This window comes from Grampus griseus (genome assembly GCF_964374135.1).
Source record: "Grampus griseus genome assembly, chromosome: 12".
NCBI lineage: Eukaryota > Metazoa > Chordata > Mammalia > Artiodactyla > Delphinidae > Grampus > Grampus griseus.
The window spans coordinates 25184074-25201574 of NC_139006.1; the positions used below are offsets into that span (position 1 = coordinate 25184074).

At 54.6% G+C, this 17501-nt stretch overlaps 1 protein-coding gene across 1 annotated transcript in view; it reads right to left on the minus strand.

Annotated features, from left to right (window-relative positions):
• CABIN1 (calcineurin binding protein 1) overlaps positions 1-17501 on the minus strand; it is a 97927-nt gene that overhangs the window by 60910 nt on the left and 19516 nt on the right. Inside the window, exons 14-24 of the mRNA XM_082667788.1 lie at positions 17147-17334; positions 16281-16433; positions 14838-15032; positions 12066-12308; positions 11814-11970; positions 7106-7221; positions 5295-5456; positions 4379-4585; positions 4052-4197; positions 1760-2021; positions 1112-1372 (exon numbers count right to left, since the gene is read on the minus strand). Coding sequence (XP_082523914.1) covers positions 1112-1372; positions 1760-2021; positions 4052-4197; positions 4379-4585; positions 5295-5456; positions 7106-7221; positions 11814-11970; positions 12066-12308; positions 14838-15032; positions 16281-16433; positions 17147-17334 — 2090 coding nt within the window. The remainder of the gene's footprint in view (positions 1-1111; positions 1373-1759; positions 2022-4051; positions 4198-4378; positions 4586-5294; positions 5457-7105; positions 7222-11813; positions 11971-12065; positions 12309-14837; positions 15033-16280; positions 16434-17146; positions 17335-17501) is intronic.

Here is a 17501-nt window from a genome sequence, read left to right on the forward strand (position 1 = left end):
CAGTGCTTTCACCACTGTGGCCTGGGTTCAATCCCTGGTTGGGGAACTGAGATCGCAAGCCCCACAGCAAGGCCAAAAAAAAAAAAGTGCTTCCGGATACACACACGAAGCCACGCCCAGCCTGCACCCTTCACAGAGGGAGTAGAGGAGAGGCCACACCCATGAAGAAGGGGCTGGGTGCTCAGCCGGGCGAGGGGGCAGGAGAACATGAGGGAAGCCCCAGCTCCTTCCACTACATCTAGTCCAATGAGAAAAACAAATTAAAAGATGGTAAGAAAATGTTACTGTGCGTCTACATGTTAACAGGAAACATGCCTAGAAAAACAAGGACAGGGCCAAAATGTCAACGTGGATTGTTGCAGATGAGGAGCTAGGATCAGCGGGGACTTTAACTTTTCAGTTTAAACACTTCTGAATTATTTGATTATTACATTTTTCTTAACCATTAACATCTATTAATTTAATAAACGGAAAAAAACCCTAAATGCAAAAAAGGCATACGCAAGCAGATTTTGCCCCAAATTTCAAGCACCTTTCTGGGCAGGGGATCGGTGGGGGTGGACACGCAGCCTGAGAAAGGGTGACGCTGACAAGCCCAGGGCCTTGGGAAGCCTGGTGCACCCATGCCTGTGCTGCATCCTCAGTGGCCCCCTCAAGGTACCACCATGGGCACCAACGAGAGCACTGAGCCACACACCTGGAACCACAGGTGCAAATCCAGGCAGCGCACACGCGCTCTGCTCAGGAGGAGCAGCGCAAGACCCTGAACTGGGGGTCCAGAGGGCCGGCGGCTGCCCGGCTGAGTCCCACCAGGATAGGTACTCGGGGCACCCGCTGCAGGCTGGGAGCTCTCCCATGCACCCGGGGACCAGGCTGCAGGCGCGAGTGCCCCGGAGCCAGGGATGCCGCGTGCTAATGCTCCCTCCCCCAGAAAGGATGGTGAGCACCCCTTAGAGAGAGAGAGGAAAGGCTGTTTTAATTGAACTACATACAAAGAAGTTTCCAGTGGGTTGCAGGGAAGTCACTGGGACCGTGTGCCCCAGCCCCAGGGAGACAGTGAGACTGGCCCGTCCCCTCCCCATGTCCCCGCCCGGGGCCAGCGCGGTGTCACCTCCAGGGCCTCCATGGCCAGCTCGGGGGGGTTGTGGTAGTGGATCTTCTTGGGGTAGCGGGCCGCCTCCTCGTGCAGGTAGTGGCCGGCTTGCCGGTAGTGCCGCAGGTACACGGTGGGCGGCTGCTGCTGCTTCTCAGCCACCTTGCCCAGCATGTAGTGGATGAGCCACTCCTCCTCATCCCCGTCACCCTCGCAGTGCGCCGCTGATGTGAAGCAGTGCCTGGCGGTCTCCAGCATGCTGTCTCGCCGCTCCTCCATCTGGAATGAGACCACGTGGTGTCCTACTGCCACACCTGCCACACTGACACGCCATGTGGCTCCTTCACGTCCCTTTTCAAGGAGCCGAGGGAGCCCCTGCAGCACACAGACCTCAGGCCAGACACCCGGCACCCACACTAGGGGAACATTCCCCCACCAGGAGGGGCTTCAAACTTCCGAGCACAGTGTCAAGAATTTTACAAGGACTCAACAAGCTCCTCTGAGGGAGCAGGGAAGAGACAACAGCTTCTCCACGGCCCTGAAACTGGTGGCTGACCAGCGCTCACAGGAGACTGGTCCTGGACTCACCCACCCCGGACCCGGTGTCCAGAGACCAGGGACCAAGCTGACATGGACCCCAGGACAGCGGCCGCCCCTGCCCCTCACCTGCTGCACAAGCTCAGGGGGCAGCTCGGGCCTCCACTGCTTCAACTGGCGTGAGGCGAAGGAGTGCAGGGCATAGGACATGGTGCCGAACTCGATCCACAGGGACAGGTTGGAGCTGTCGATCTCCAGTGCCCGCCGGAAGCAGTTCAGCACAGGTGTGGCGTGCTTCCAGATGGGCCCGTCGCTCTTCAGCTCGTTGGAGTTCAGTTTGTCCTGAATGCGGCTGGCCCGGGCCAGGGCCATGCCCGCCCAGGAGTCAAACCTGTGGTCATGACACAGCCCGGCTCAACACACTGCTGCCCTCACTGCCCTGCAGACACGGTGACCACGGGCACATGGGCCCCACCCCAGACTTCCTAACTCCACCACCGCGGGCATCCCTGAGCCAGGAAACATGGGCCCACAGGCCCACCTCCAGAGAAGAGCACAGGGCACAAGTCACCCAGCTCCTCACGGCACTCAGGCACCGCCCTGAGAGGGTCGCCCCTGGCATAGCCAGACGCTGGCACCCTGCTGCCCTCTGCTCCCCTGCCTGGAGGACGTCCCACCAGGATGGCTCTGAGTGGGAGGAAAGGGCCTGCTCCGCAGGTGTAATCTCATGACCTATAACCTCCCTGACCAACAGCACAGAGCAGCCCAGACTCCCGAGACCCCTGCCACCTAGCTTCTGCCGGCTCCTCACTCCCCACTGGGACCCTGCCCTCTCCAGCTCAGGCACCAGCAGCAAGATGGACAGCAAGGGGACCATGTGATGGATGAGACCCCATCATTCTGAGACCACCCCAGAGAAACTGCTGGTGAGAATGCAGGAGCCTCTCTGAGGCACCAAGACCATTTCTGGGCCCTTGAAAGAGTCTGGAATTCTCTAGCACAGAGAACAGAAAAGGCAGCAACCACATGGGCATGCTACCCTCTGCAGACTGACAAGTCTTCCACTACCAAGGCACAAACTTCAAAGCCGGCCCCTGGCATCCCTGGGCTGTGCAAGGTCAGGGGAACCTGGGCAGCTCACAAAGCTTCCAGGCACTTCCACTGCTCTCCAAGCGACCAGAGATGAGGGAGCAGGAGAGACCTAAGAGGACAGTGCAGGACCCGCCTCGAGAGGGGTCCTGAGCACCCCTTTCTCCAGGGGTGGGGCCTGGGAGAGAGCATGGTGGGAATGGTCAGGGACCTTCCACCTGGGCAGCTCTTTCCACACCACAGCAGATGCCTACGTGCCTGCATGAGACCAAAACAGAAACCACCGTCTCCTGCTGCAAATACAAGCAAGCAGAACAGACACACGGTCACAGACACTTGGAGCAGTGCCGCCAGGAGCCAGGCTCCCCCTTCCCTCGAACAGGTGGGTGTTGGCACTGTCACTTTTCAGACGTGGCAGCAGCAGGGAGTGACCACTCAGCCAGCCTGAGTGCAGCTCTGATCCACCACCCCGGGCCACGCGACCCTAAGCCACGGCGACCCTGGGCCCCACGACCCCAGTCGGCAGCGACCACAGGGAGGACAGCCAGGGCCACCACCACACAGGCCCCTGCCTGGAGGAAACCACAGGCTGAGCAAGAGGGGCTGCGGGAGAGCCTTTCCCACAGCTGTGGGAGTCATGCACTGGCTTCTCCACCCAGACCCCAGCCAGGTGGGTCCTGCCTGATAAGGCAGAGCCCTCTGTTCCCGACAACTCCCAGGAGGGCGGCCTATGGAGGCCACTCTGGACCCTTCAGACACAGGTCACCAGCAGAGAGTGGTCCCCTTCTGACCCAGGCCCTCCTAGGCGCAGCAGCCATCAGAAAAGATTCCCTCTCAATCAAGCAAGTCAGACTTTATGAGCTTAGCAGGCCCTTCACGAGGATCAGGCCAATCAGTACGATTTAAGCAGAGGCCACCAGGGACCACTGGGAAGGAAGCATGAGCCTTACGTACGATGGGCTCTCCTGCCATCAACGCGCTGCATCCCAGGAAGGAAGGAGCCTCCCCCCCTCCCCTGCCCCCAAAGAAGAAAACAACCACAACGAAAGACACTGCAGTGGAAGAAGCAAGAGTCCATCCAGCCGACTCCCCAGGGCTGCGGGCCGGGACCAGAAGGACACAGTTGCCTGCTTTGACCCCGCCCCCACCCCAGGGACTGGGGAAGAAGGCTCTGCCCTTCCTTGCCTCTGCGGAGTGCCCACCTGCCCTCTCCTTCCTTCTTCCTGGCCTCCTTGCTGTGGGCAGGGGAACCCCAAACCGCCCCGGGAAGAGCTCTCCGAGATGAGTCCCCAGCCCTCCCGCAGCCGGCCTGCCCAGCACCCGGTGGCTGACCTATTGGGGCAGACGCAGATGTCGTGCATGTAGAACTTGATGGCCTTGGACTGCTCCTTGTTTTTGAAATGGTAATCAGCCAGGAGGTAGTAGAGCTCATTCACCACCGGAGGGGAGGGGTCGGCCCCTTCTGGGAGGCAGGGCACCTGGCAGGTGAGAGGGCAAGGGTGAGGGGACATGGAGCCAGGGACTCGGGTGTCACCAGGGTGCGATCAGGACCCTTCACTTCCCAGGGCCCTGCCAGCTGGCACAGAGCAGGGGAGAGGCCAAGGCACGCAGGCAGAGGTGCTGGAGGAGACAGGACATGGCCGGCACACCAGCTCCTACCTCTGCAGAGGTGCCCTCGATGTAGGCGGAGACCTTGTCCAGGCTCAGGGCTGGCCGCTCTGTGCGGGGCACGATGGTGGCAATTCGCTTCAGGAGGTTGGCCAAGTCAGCGGACACGGTGCTGGTCTTATAGCTGTCAAACTCAGGAAGGGTCTTGGGCTTAAAGTACTCGAACATGAACAGGGCATCCTCCCATATCAGATCCACCTGAAAGAAGGCAGAGGCAGGCCATAGTGCGGTCCAGGTAGAGTGCATGGGGGAGAGTCCTTCTACAGAAACGCTCAGTGTCCAATGTAGACGAGGAGAGCCTCAAATGACTCCCACATACTTAAAACATCTGCTCGCCGACTGCAATCCCCAAACCCAAGTGTGTGACGAGCAGAAAAGTGAACTAGCACAAACCTGGTCTTTATAGAGACAAACACTGGAACCGAGGGCTCGCTCTGAGTCCACATGGCCATGACAGAGGGCAGGTCAACTAGTTGCCAAATACTGACCAAGCACTTGCTCTGGGCCAGGGCGCTCTGCATGTCATGGGGGTCACAGCGGAAACCCTGCCCAGAGTCGTGCGCACTTAGGGGATGGACTCCCTCAAAGAATAACTGACCGTGTTCAGGACCACTGAGGTAACACACCCACTAGCAGTCTGAAAACCAAACCAAAAAAACGGAAACCCTCTAAGGAATTATCTGCATTAATCGAATTGGGGGAAAAAGATCTACTGAAAAATTGCCATGCTGCATTTTTTAATAATTAGTCAACATTTATGAAACTAGTTCTTGCGAGGAAACCAAGAACTTTCTTTGGTGGGACTAGTCCACCTGATGCAGCAAATCCCACCCCCCAACCCGACCCCCACCACCACCACAGCACCCGCACCAGGGGAGCCCAGGCCCCGCCCCCAGGGGGCCCTCACCTGCTGAGCCGAGTGCTCCTCCAGGTACCTGGCCTTGCTCTTCTTGCTGGGGTAGCTGTACAGGCAGTAGAAGCACTGCTCCAAGGCTGTCTCCAGCTCCTCCTTGTATGGGTGAGTGTCCTCAGACGTGGATTCAGCAAGCTCCTTCTGGAGGACGCGCACCTAGGTGGTGGGCGGGCGGGAAGAGGCATCTGGGGGAGGGCCGGCAGCCGCCTGCACAGTGGGCCCATCAGCTCTGCTAACCTGAGGAGCCTGTCTGGGCCTGTGTCCTGGAACGGGCCTACCACCCCCTTGGGAGCCATCTGGGCCCCGCTCTGCAGGGCGTGCTGAGGATTTGCCCAGCTTCCCTCCTTCCAGCACCGCAGGCAGTTTCTTGCAGTTTCTAGCTACACTTGTTCATTTAGACATTCATCTGCTCCCCAAATATCTACTGAGCACCGTCTTATGCTGGGCACATCGAGACACTGTCCCTGCCTTTGGGAAGCTCAGACTCCCGTGGAGGGGTGTGAACTAAAGAGTTATAATGTCAGACGATAAATCCCGTTAGGGCCGAGGGAACCTCTCTCTGGCAGACAGACATTAGTGAGGGTCTCAGAGGAGGTGAATGATAGTCAACTGGTGAATCTACAGAGGTCAGAGCAACGGCTACCATTATGATGCCCAACTATTAGCAAACATACATTCTTTTCAAGCATCCGCGGTATTTTTACCAAAACTAGACAAAAAGCAAGTCTCGACAAATACCAAGGACTAGGTATAATACAGACCACATCCTCCAAACATAATTCGATAAAATTAGAAATCAGTTACATAAAGATAGCAAATATCTCAGCCATAAAAAGGAACAAAATTGGGTCATTTGTTGAGACGTGGATGGATCTAGAGACTGTCATACAGAGCGAAGTCAGAAAGAGAAAAACAAATATCGTATATTAACGCATATATGTGGAACCTAGAAAAATGGTACAGATGAACCGCTTTGCAGGGCAGAAACTGACACACAGATGTAGAGAACAAACGTATGGACACCAAGGGGGGAAAGCAGCAGGGGGATGGGGGTGGGGGTGTGATGAATTGGGCGATTGGGACTGACATGTATACACTGATGTGTATAAAATTGATGACTAATAAAAACCTGCTGTATAAAAAAATAAATAAAATAAAATTCAAATAAAAGACCTTATCATAAATAAAAAATAAATAAAAATAAAGATCGTAAATATCAAAACTTACGGCATGCAGCTAAAAATGTACTTGGGGAAAACTTATAATCTCCAACACATGTATTAGAAGGTGATCACTAAAATAAGCATTTACTTCAATAAGTTAGAAAAAACACGAAGCAAATCCAAAGAAAGTAAAAAAGTGTCAATTAGTGAACTAGAAAGCAAAGAAAAAATAGGTCAATAAACCAATAACCGGTAGTTTGAAAAAACTAATTTCGATAAACCTCATAAAAGACTGGTTTTTCAAAAAAGGAAAAGGAAGCATAAATAAATGATTTTAGCAATGAAAAAGGGAGCATAACTAGAGGTACTACAGAGACTTTTAAAATCATCAGCAAATACCGTGAACAACTTTATGCTTACATGGACACTATTCCAAAAACAGAATTGACCATGGAAGAAAAAATCTAAATGAACCTACTAAAATCACTAAAAAAAAGAGTCAATAGTTTAAATTTTACTCCAAGAGAGAAGCGGGGAGAGAGAGGGGGACAGAGAGAAAGAAAGCAAGAAAGCACGGGCACACACTCTAGACCCGGGGTGACAACGGCCAGAGAAGGGCGGACGCGCCCCAGCAGCACTTACGTAGAATCGCAGCAGGGCCCCTTCGGAGTTGCAACACCAGGCCCTCCGGCCCAGGTACTCATGGGCCGTGTTGAGCAGCATGAGGGAGGAAGGGAGCATGGGCATATCGGCTGACACTGGGGAAAGACCAGGCGACACACAGGGTCAGTGCCAGCACGGCTGGGAGCAGTGGGCCCCGCTCCTCTCTCTATACCAAGGGGCCGCAGAGTTCCCCCTCTTTCCTTTTTCATCTTTTTGTCTTTTAAAATCAGTAATGATGTGACTGGGTTTACTAAAGCAGTACATGCTTATCAAAAAACAATTCAGATCACACAGGACCGTATACAGAAGGAATGGTCCATCACCAAAGAGCAGCACTGCCCACCCCACACCCCCGCCCCCAATAACCAGGGCTGACATTTGGTGAACATCACTGGAAGCATCTTTCTATGCATGTATGAGACATTTTGAAAGAGAGAGACAAGTCATTTATGACAATGGAACCCATACTACACATACCATTGCTTAACTTAAAAATTCTTATATTTAGGTCTGTTTAACTACTACAGAAGGAAAAAGAACTACCAAATCTCAGTTAAATGTTTGTTCATCACTAGAACTATGGCTAGTTCCTTAAATATCCCTTGGTGTGTTTGAAACTCTGAGCCATAACCCATCATGGTCTTATAACTAACGTTTTTAAAGAGGATTAGGACAGGACACATTAGGATAGAAAGTACTAGAGAAAACAGAATCAAGATTCTTTCATGAAATTTGTTTTGTACTTTTTAAAAAAATTATTTAATTTTGGCTGTGTTGGGTCTTTGTTGCTGCGTGCGTGCTTTCTCTAGTTGCGGTGAGAGGGTGCTACTCTTCGTTGTGGTGTGCGGGATTCTCATTGCGGTGGCTTCTCTTGTTGCAGAGCACGGGCTCTGGGCTCAGTAGTTGTGGCGCACAGGCTTAGGTGCTCCACGGCATGTGGGATCTTCCCAGACCTGGGATCGAACCCGTGTCCCCTGCATTGGCAGGCAGATTCTTAACCACTGCGCCACCAGGGAAGTCCTTTCATTTCCATTTTCAACAGCATCAAATGACTGTTACATCAGGTCAGTGATGGCTCTGTGGTAGCTTTTTCCTCGTCTCCCCCAGCTCCCAATCTGGTCGTACACACTGCTTCTAGTGCAGTAGGGTTATAACACGTACATTCTGTTCTGCAGCCATAATCAGCCCGACTGCTCTCTTTCGACTCCAATTCTAAGTGGATCTGGTGCTCATCGCAAGTTCTTTCCTGTGGCTTTTCCATCCTGACTCATGTTCGTTTACTGACTTCATCCTCCAGCCATGCTTTTAAGAAGCACTCAAGGAGCTGGAATCCACTGTAATTACAAACGACTGGCTACATGCCTGGGCCCACACTTTCCTGCCCTGAGAACCCTGCAGACATGTGGACATGACCCCAACTGCACTGAACACTGCCAGGGAGAAATCTGAAATGAGCCCTGTTCTTTGTCCCATTAAGATAAATTGCTTTTTCAGTTTAGAAACCTGACAAGTCTTTACCCCTAAAATAGATCCTTCACCAGGATGCATCTTGATGTAGACTGTTGCATATCAACTTTTCTCGGTATATACTTTGAACCTGCAGATTCAGTGTTTATTACAATTCAGAGAACTCTTCCTGTACTTGACATCAGATTCCTTGCTGCCATCAGGGGCCCCATTCACCCTCACACTGGACCATCTCTGTCTTCCACATCTACCACCTTCTCTCCAGTGCTGTTAGCTCTTAATCCGTCTCCCGCAGTCTCAGTCATGTTCACTCTGCTCCTCGCTGTTTTAGTTTATTAGTTTATAATGCTGAGATGTGGTTTGCAGCGTTTTCCCTTAGTTCTGCAGTTGTCCTTTTCATTTCATTCTGCTTATCGTCTTAGAAATTTTAACAAATGATTTTCTTGGGCCAATCACCCACAAGCCTCTGCCTCTGCTCCTTGCCGTACGCTTTCTTCCAGGCCTAGTTCACCTGTCTCTCGAACGGTGTGTTCCTTCTTCCCTTCCTGTACTTGATGCGGGGTGTGGGGTAGGGGTGGGCCATGACCTGTCAGCATGCCCGTCATGTCACCTCTCTCTATCCTGCTCATGGTCAGCCAGGGCGGCTCCTCGGACCACGGCAGTGCTGCAATCACCATGAAGGAATTTCCTGGGGCATCTCCAACAAAGAGGACCAGCCTGCCCTTCCTCGAAGCTGTGAGCTTGCAGCAGGTGTTGCTCTCAATCACTTTCCGCCGCCTGTGTCTGCTGAGGGAAAAGAAGGGAGCTCGCTCGACCAGGGCTGCATCAGTCCGCACTGGGGGGCCAGGGTTTTGTCCTCTCTTCCGAGATCTCCTAAAGGTAGGATGGCTGCCCGGGGAGAGCAGTGCGGCCAGCACATGGCCCCAGCCAGCAGTTCCTTCGGCGTGGCTACAGCCACGGGAGCCACATCCAGTGACTGAAGTGAGATGGGAGGGCAAAGGCCTGGCTTCCTCTGCCCGACATGCTACAGAGCCCCCGCCGGGGTCCGAGACGACGTCAGGATGCACCCTGTTCTCCCCGCTGCTTCCCGCTTCCTTTCACGAGCAGAGATTCCTAATATACCATCCCAACATCTGCTCCAGGGAACTCAGCATGCAACATTGCCCCACGCCGGCCCCTTACTGCCGGCCAGAGGGCCCTCCATGTAGTCTGCCACCAGGAGGGGCAGGACCCAGCAGCCCTTAGTGCCTCTGCCAAGGCCCAGGGCAATACAGGGGGCAGCCCCACCGGCCCACTCTCTACAGAACAGAGGACTCTGTCCACTCACCCTATCCCCTCAGTCCTCCTCCAGGGGGTGGAGGAGGAGATGGGCCACACCGGCGGCCAGTCCACCAGGATCTTTGTTTCCCTATCCCACCCTCTTGAAGTTTATGGCCTTGGACTGTCCTCCTCCCCTTATTTGCTTACTGGCAGTTTTTTTAAAAACTATATTGTGGGGACTTCCCTGGTGGCACAGTGGATAAGACTCCACGCTCCCAATGCAGGGGGCCTGGGTTCAATCCCTAGTCAGGGAACTAGATCCCACATCATGTCGCAACTAAGAGTTCGCATGCCACAACTAAGGAGCCCGCCTGCCATAACTGAGACCAGGTGCAACCAAATAAATAAATAAATAAATATTTAAAATAAAACAAAAGAAATCCTGTTACTAAAAAAACAAAAAAGCAAACCAAAAAAACCCATATTGTGCTTGCATAATTAATTAAGAGGAGACTCTTAATCCAGAAGTCTTTTTACACCTACATTTACAGGTGTAAACCTTAATTTTTTTCACCACTGAAACTGTTTTGTAAAACACAGAGGCACTATTTGTCAAGCTCTTTAAAGATAACCGTTCTAAAAATTTATCCAAAAAAATCAATTAAGCAGAAGCAAAAAGGCGTGCATGAGGTATTGACTAAAGAATGACCAGTAAGAGAGAAACACCGCTGCCCTGAGAGTTGGGCAAAGCAGGGCACCTCTCCTAGCATCACGAAGACAACAGAACACAGCCACACAGCTTATACACGGCGGGGTGAAAGCCTTCCTCGGTCTGGCTCCTTGCCAAGTCCAGCCACATGCCCAGCCCTTCCGGGTCCCTGCCCAGCTGCCCCATCGCTTCCCGGTCCCCCGTCAGGCCGCAGGCGTGGCACTGTGGGTGCTGCTAGTGGTCCCGTCTGTCGCCTCCACTGTGAACCTTTCCAGGCCAGAGGTTCTCACCCACGGAGGCCTGACAAGCAGAGAGCAGCTGACAGACACCTGCGGAGTGAAGCACTTGGAGCAAGAGAGCAAGTGGAAGGAAGGTAAGCTGGTGTGGGCTCCATGGTTGCGGCCACACAGCTGACTTTCCTTCCTGTGCGCTTTGCTGATCCGTCAAATGACTGAGGAAACCACCCCCATAAATTCAATTTTAAGCTGGTTGAATATACACATAAATACGTGTATTGTAATCATAGCTATATAAAAAGTATACATATATCAGCCAAGTTTAGATTGAAAATGTGAGAAAACCAAAGGAATAAAGTCCATTTGGTAGAGCTACAATCTTTGCTTAAATGTCATTTAGCTGTTGTTTTGATGTAATTTCTTCCACCGACCACATTTCCCACCATGGTGCTGACCCGGCTCAAGTGCCACCTCCACACAGGGCCCTGGCTCGCCCCTGCGGCCTCTGCACCCCTCGTGCCAGCACTGACCTGCCGTGGCAACGATGGCTTTACTGCCCCGTAGGTCCTCCAACAACCCTGAGATGGTGCCACTATCCCCAGAGTGGACGGGGGAACAGAGGCTGGGGGTCGCCTGACTAGCCCATGGTCACATGGCCAAGAAGTGGAACCTGTGCCTGCTTGCCCCGTGCTGCCCTCCAGTTGCCCGGGCCCACACCCACGAGGGCCCACGGGCTGCGCAGGGACTGGAGGAGCTGGCAGCACGAGGCTCCCAGAGCAGGCCCACTCCTCACGGTGCTCACCACCTGCACCCGATGTGAAACACTGCACAGGCCACGGCCACGCCCCCACCGCATGGTGGGGAGCCTCTGCCTCCATCCAAGTGCCACGAAACATCAACTGCCCAAGCCCAAGCCCACTCACGGTGCCTGGACAGGGCCGCAGGGCCCTGAGGCAGAGACGAGAGGCAGGGACACCGGGCTGAGGGCCATCCCCACTGGACCGCGTCCCCACACCTTCGTCTGCGGGGCTCTGGAGCTGCTGCTGGTGGCACAGGGAGCGGAAGCTGTCCTCTTCCTGCCAGATGATGCGGTGCAAGATGATCCAGGGCAGCACCGAGGACACGTGGGGCTCCTTGGGCTCCTCCTGCACGGCCATGCTGCAGTCGATGACCTGGGGCGATCGGGCGTCACTGCAGGGTCAGCTCCCCCCGGGGTGCGTCCTTAGGGCCAACCGGGCTGCGAGTGGGCAGGAAGGAGCCAGGCTACCTGGATGAGGTTGTTGGTGAGACGGGTGAGGCCAGCGGCGGAGGATGAGTCCCTCAGGATGCTGCCGCTGTTGTCTGCTGAGAGCGCCTGCTCGATGCCCAGCAGCAGCTGGGTTACCGTGGCCACCCACTCCTCCTTGGCGGCAGCCTCAGTGGCATTAACCATCTGCTGGACTGCCTCATTCAGAGCCACGTCAGAGCACTCGAAGCACTGCCGGTGGTCCTCCAGCCGGAGCAAGGAGTCCTGCATGAGGGAGGAGGGGGCAGGAAGGCGCTGTGAGAGCTACGGCCACGCTCGCCACGCCTGGCCCCACAGGGGCCCAGGGCATGCAGAGCAGGCCTGCCCACCTCGACCACCCTCCGAGGTGACAGACAGGCAGAAACGTGCCTGAACGCAGATCAAAACCACCCCCAATATAAGAGCCTTAATTGCCAGGAAAACGGGGCCTGTGTTTCTTTAGGGAAAGCCAGCACCGAGCGGGAGCTGCTGAGGTGTGAAGCCCACAGGGGCAGAGGTGGAGGCCGCAGGCTGGAGCCAACCCCACCTGATCAGAACACGCAAGGGGCTCGTTGACAGAAAGTCAGAGACAAGACAAGGACCCATCACTCTAACGTGACATGATCCCCAGTGCTTGAGGCCAGAAAGAGCTAAAAAGCAGAAGAATAACCGCCAACAAATAGGAGAGCAGATCAGCACTGACTGTGGCAGCAGACCATCCACCCAAAAGAGAAACCATCAGAAATAAAGGGAATGCAGTGAAGTGCCAGATTTAAAATAAACACGCAAAAATCAACAAGGTTCCTATGAACCATAAACGTAGTTAGAAGACACATGGACCAGCAAAAACGTCCTGCTCAAACAGCAACCCAAAGTATCAGGACTAAGAATCAACACAACCATGAGGAGACTGTACACTTACATTGAAGAATGTGGCAGGCAGCTCATCTACACAGGGAGACCGAGTCTCCTGCATATCCCAGAGAGGATTCCAAGTCAGACCCCCACCCTACAAAAGCTAGGTGAAGCGGGTTACACGCAAGCATGAACCCAACACCTAATGCTGCAGGAAGAAGCAAGGCACACAGGCCTCTGTCTGTTGACACGCCCCTGCGGCCTCCCTTGTGGAGAGTAGGTTCCGTCAGGGGGCCTCCCCGCTGCCCGGTGTGAGGCACACTGTGGGAGCTCCATCCTGTGTGTGCAACAACTGGATGAATGTTGTTCTAGCCTCGAAAAGGCTTTCTAAGCATAATGAACAAATTTACCACTGTTTGAAAACATCAAGAGATTTAATGACCTAAAAATTCAAAACTTATGTACGTCAAAGAAAGCACAAGCTGCAATTTAAAAGCAGACAACAAACTGGGAAAAAACATTCGATGAAAAAAAGATTAATATCTCTAATATATAAAAAGCATTCCAAATCAATAAGAAAACACACCCCCTCAAGAGGAAAAGGAGCAAAAACCAGCAGATTCCCCAGCACTCGGCCCAGGCCTCATCTCGGGCCTCGGCACCATGCGGTGCCTCCCCAGCAGCAGCCCCCTCCCCTGGGGCCCCCCCCCGCCCACTTTGCCCAGGAGCTCCAGACCACAGAGCAAGACCACCTGAGCCACTGAGCTGGCCTGTCCCTGGCACACTCAGCTGTCCACCTCACAGCCACTGGCGCTGAGGTCATCACAGCTCGTCCCCTGCCCTCCTCTCCCCATTCCTCCCCTTTCACCTCCGCTTGTTCCCAGTCACACCTCTTAACCATTTCCCAGTTCAAGAAAGTCAGTTCAAAAAGCCCGGATGGGGACTTCCCTGGCGGTCCAGTGGTTAAGACTTTGCACTTCCACTGCAGGGGAAGCGGGTTCGAGCCTTGGTCAGGGAACTAAGATCCCACATGCTGTACGGTGTGGCCAAAAAAATTTTTTAAAAGGTTAAAAAAAATAAAAATTTTTAAAAAGCCTGGGAGAAGACTGGGCTCTCTCCCTAGACTGAAGAGGAAGGACCCAGTGAGATAATAAATCAAAGCCCACCCCACACCACTGAGCACATCCTGTGTATCGTCTTCCACATCCATCTCCACGTGTCCCGAGGATGGCGGCAGCGGTCACTGCCAGCACCTGTCTGGGGCTTGCCACATGCCAGGCATGATGCCCACACACGCCAGCTCATGAAAATCCACAGCAGGCCTCTGAGGTACAGACAATAACCATCTCCGCTCCAGAGACAAGACGCTGAGGCGCAGGGAGGCTGAGTGACCACGCAGCCCAGCAGAGGCTTGGTGCCCAGCCAGCTCTCAGCAGGGGTTCATGTGCTGAGGACGGGGGCGTGGAGGGAGCCAACAGGGCACATGGGCCTCACACACCACACTCGTGTTCCTTTCCTTCAACTACTTGATCCTACGGGACTATTTACCTTCACTTAATTCTTTACATTGTATAGATATTTTATCAATTTTATATGTACTCGATAGTTAATTTAAAAAGCAATGAACAACATGCAGATGAACCATCAGGTGGATGGATGGCTAAGCCCTGACTAGTCTCCCTTCCCCCTCTGCCATGTGGAAGTTCAGAGCCTGGCGCAGGCTCACCTTGAGCCCAGCAGACCCCTAGGCTCCAATTCCCCCCCCCCGCCATATATTCTCACCACATCTTCCCGGTGCCCGAGGGGGCGGATTTTACTCCACTTCTCTCTACGCTCTCCAGGGCTGCCTCCAAGCCCCCGGAGAAGAAACTCCGGCCAAGCAGAAGGCACAAGCAGGAGAAGGGCTGGGGCAGCACACACCTGCAGCAGCAGCAGTTGGGCCGGCCTCTCAGGCACAGATGTCATGAACTCCAGGTGTTTGGCCCGGTCAAACCCACTGGGGCACAAGGTGGGGCGGAGCAGGCGCACGACGGCCCGGTGGTCGCCAGCCTCGTACAGCCGCTGAGTCTCCTCCAGTGACTGGCACCGTTCTAGCGACCTCAGGTTCTTGTCGATCTGGAAAAGGCCCAGAATCACTGCCTGACGACCAAGCCCTCACGGGCTCCCTTAATGCAGCCAGAGTTTTGCATTTTTTAAAAAAATTATTTTATTTTATTTATTTTTTATTTTTGGCCGCGTTGGGTCTTCGCTGCTGCGTGAGGGCTTTTCTCTGGTTGTGGCAAGCGGGGCCTACTCTTCCTTGCGGTGCGCGGTCTTCTCATTGCGGAGGCTTCTCTTGTTGTGGAGCACGGGCTCTAGGTGCACGGGCTTCAGTAGTTGCAGCACACGGGCTCAGTAGTTGTGGCTCACGGGCTCTAGAGTGCAGGCTCAGTAGTTGTGGCGCACGGGCTTAGCTGCTCCACGGCATGTGGGATCTTCCCGGACCAGGGATCGAACCTGTGTCCTCTCCATTGGCAGGCGGATTCTTAACCACTGCGCCCCCAGGGAAGCCCCCCAGAGTTTTGCATTTAACAGACCCAGCCGAGAAGTATTTACAGCAAGTATATACCTTATAAAATACTTTATAAATAGTATTTCTATTAAGGGCAAGGCATTCAAGTCTTTGAAGAACAAATATACCAAAAAACAAAACTACCACAGAAGCAGAAGGGCTCCAGAAAGTATCTGTGAAAATAGTTAGACAGCCTCATGGCCACAGTTCAGTGAACCAGACTCCTAGAACCATGGAGCATGGGGCTTCAGAGACCTAGGGAGCCAGGCCAGAGGCTGGCACACACCACCAATCCCCGAACACTTTCCTCACAGGAGGCCTGCAGGATACGGGCAGCAGGGGCACTGCACTAGGCCTGGCCCTGAAACCACTCTGCAAGAGTCTGAAGTCTTTCAGCCAATGTGAATGTGTCACAGATGTGGAACTGTGGGCATGTGGTCAGAGGCTGCCCAGTGAGGACAGGATTAGAACCACACACCGCTGACCCACCCCAGGGCCAGAGCAGCACTGGTCTGCTTCTGCGGGGCTTTTCCTCTCGTTCCTCTGGGGCTGCTGCCACACGCAGGCCAGAGAGCTGAGCAAGAGCCATTCTCCACCCCGTGGGCAGACACCTCCACCCCGGCTCCCAGCCACTGGCCCCCAGAGGAGCGCTCCATCAGGGGGTGTGCCTGCGAGTCTGTGGCACCCTGTGCCTCAGAGCTGCCTCTCCTGGGTCCCACCCTGCCCTACTCAGCACGTGGGCCGCTCTCCTAGTCCGCACGGACAGGTCAGGCCTTTGACCAAGAAAACACCATTAAAAAGCTCCCACTCACCTCCTCCAGGGAGACGACCGAGTCATTGTGGAGGTTGGGCAGGCGGATCACGACGTCTCTTTGCTCGGCTCCCGCCGCAGCCCGGGCGGCAGCGGAGCTCTGCAGCATCTCTGTGCAGATGTCATAGTTCTCCAGGGCCTGCTCCATGTCTCCCTGGGCAGAGGAGGGGCACTCGCTGTGCTGCACCAGGTGCCTGCCCCCTGAGCCCACCAGACTGGGGGCACCATGAGGGCGGTTTTAGCCAACTACTACCATATCCCCTCTACAGAGGGGGTGGGGCTTAATAAGTACCTGCTGAATGAACGCATAAACGAATGATTCACACTACAGCTCCAAGGGGAGCATCGTGACCCTCGTGGTGGTGGTGAGGACACCGGGACACCAGAGCAAGGCTGAGTATCTATTCCAGATCTTGAGCAAAGCTGGCAGAGCCGCGACTAGACCCAGGCCTGTTCCAGCTCCAGAACCGACTGTGGGGCACTGGGTGCCACAGTGTGCAAGGGGCTGGGGAATAGCCAGCCCTCCAGACAAGCTCCATTCACACAGATGGGCAGTGATTCCCTCCCAAAAAACTGCACCCATTTGCACACGTGCTCAGGCTCTCTCGGGAAACAAAAGGAAAGGGTCAAGGCTCCAAAGCAACCTCGCTGGGTCTATAGGGGGCCCATGAGGCCCCTCGTGGCGCTACAGCTGTGCTGATGGTGGGCGTCGGGATTTCTGAGATGCTGCACGTTCCCCACCACATCCCACCTCCTCATGCAGAGCCCAGTGCCCAGTGCCACACGTGCGCACACACACCCTCCACCACGCGGCCAGCTCTCTCCCCTCCCGCTGGGTCCTCCCCAAGCAGCCGACCACAGACCAACCTGCAGCGCCAGGAATCGCGCCTTCAACCAGTACACGCGGACCACAAACTCCAGCCAGCCATCCTCAAACAGGTCTCGCTGGGACGAGGCGAATGACAGCTGCAGGAGGTCCCCCAGGAAGTGGGCTCCCGGGAAGTCGGGCCCGAACCTGCCGCTCACCACACCCGCAGGGCAGTTCCGAGGAGACACTGAAAACCATCGGCCGAAAGGAGTCAACCTCATGTGCGGGGCCCAGACACCCTTCTGCTCCCTGAGGTTGCCCCCAGCCCTGAGCCCTTGGAGCCTCACAGCCCCAGAGCAGCAGAGAGCCAGATGGGCTGGATGGGGATACGGAGACCCTGGGGCTAGAGGCCCT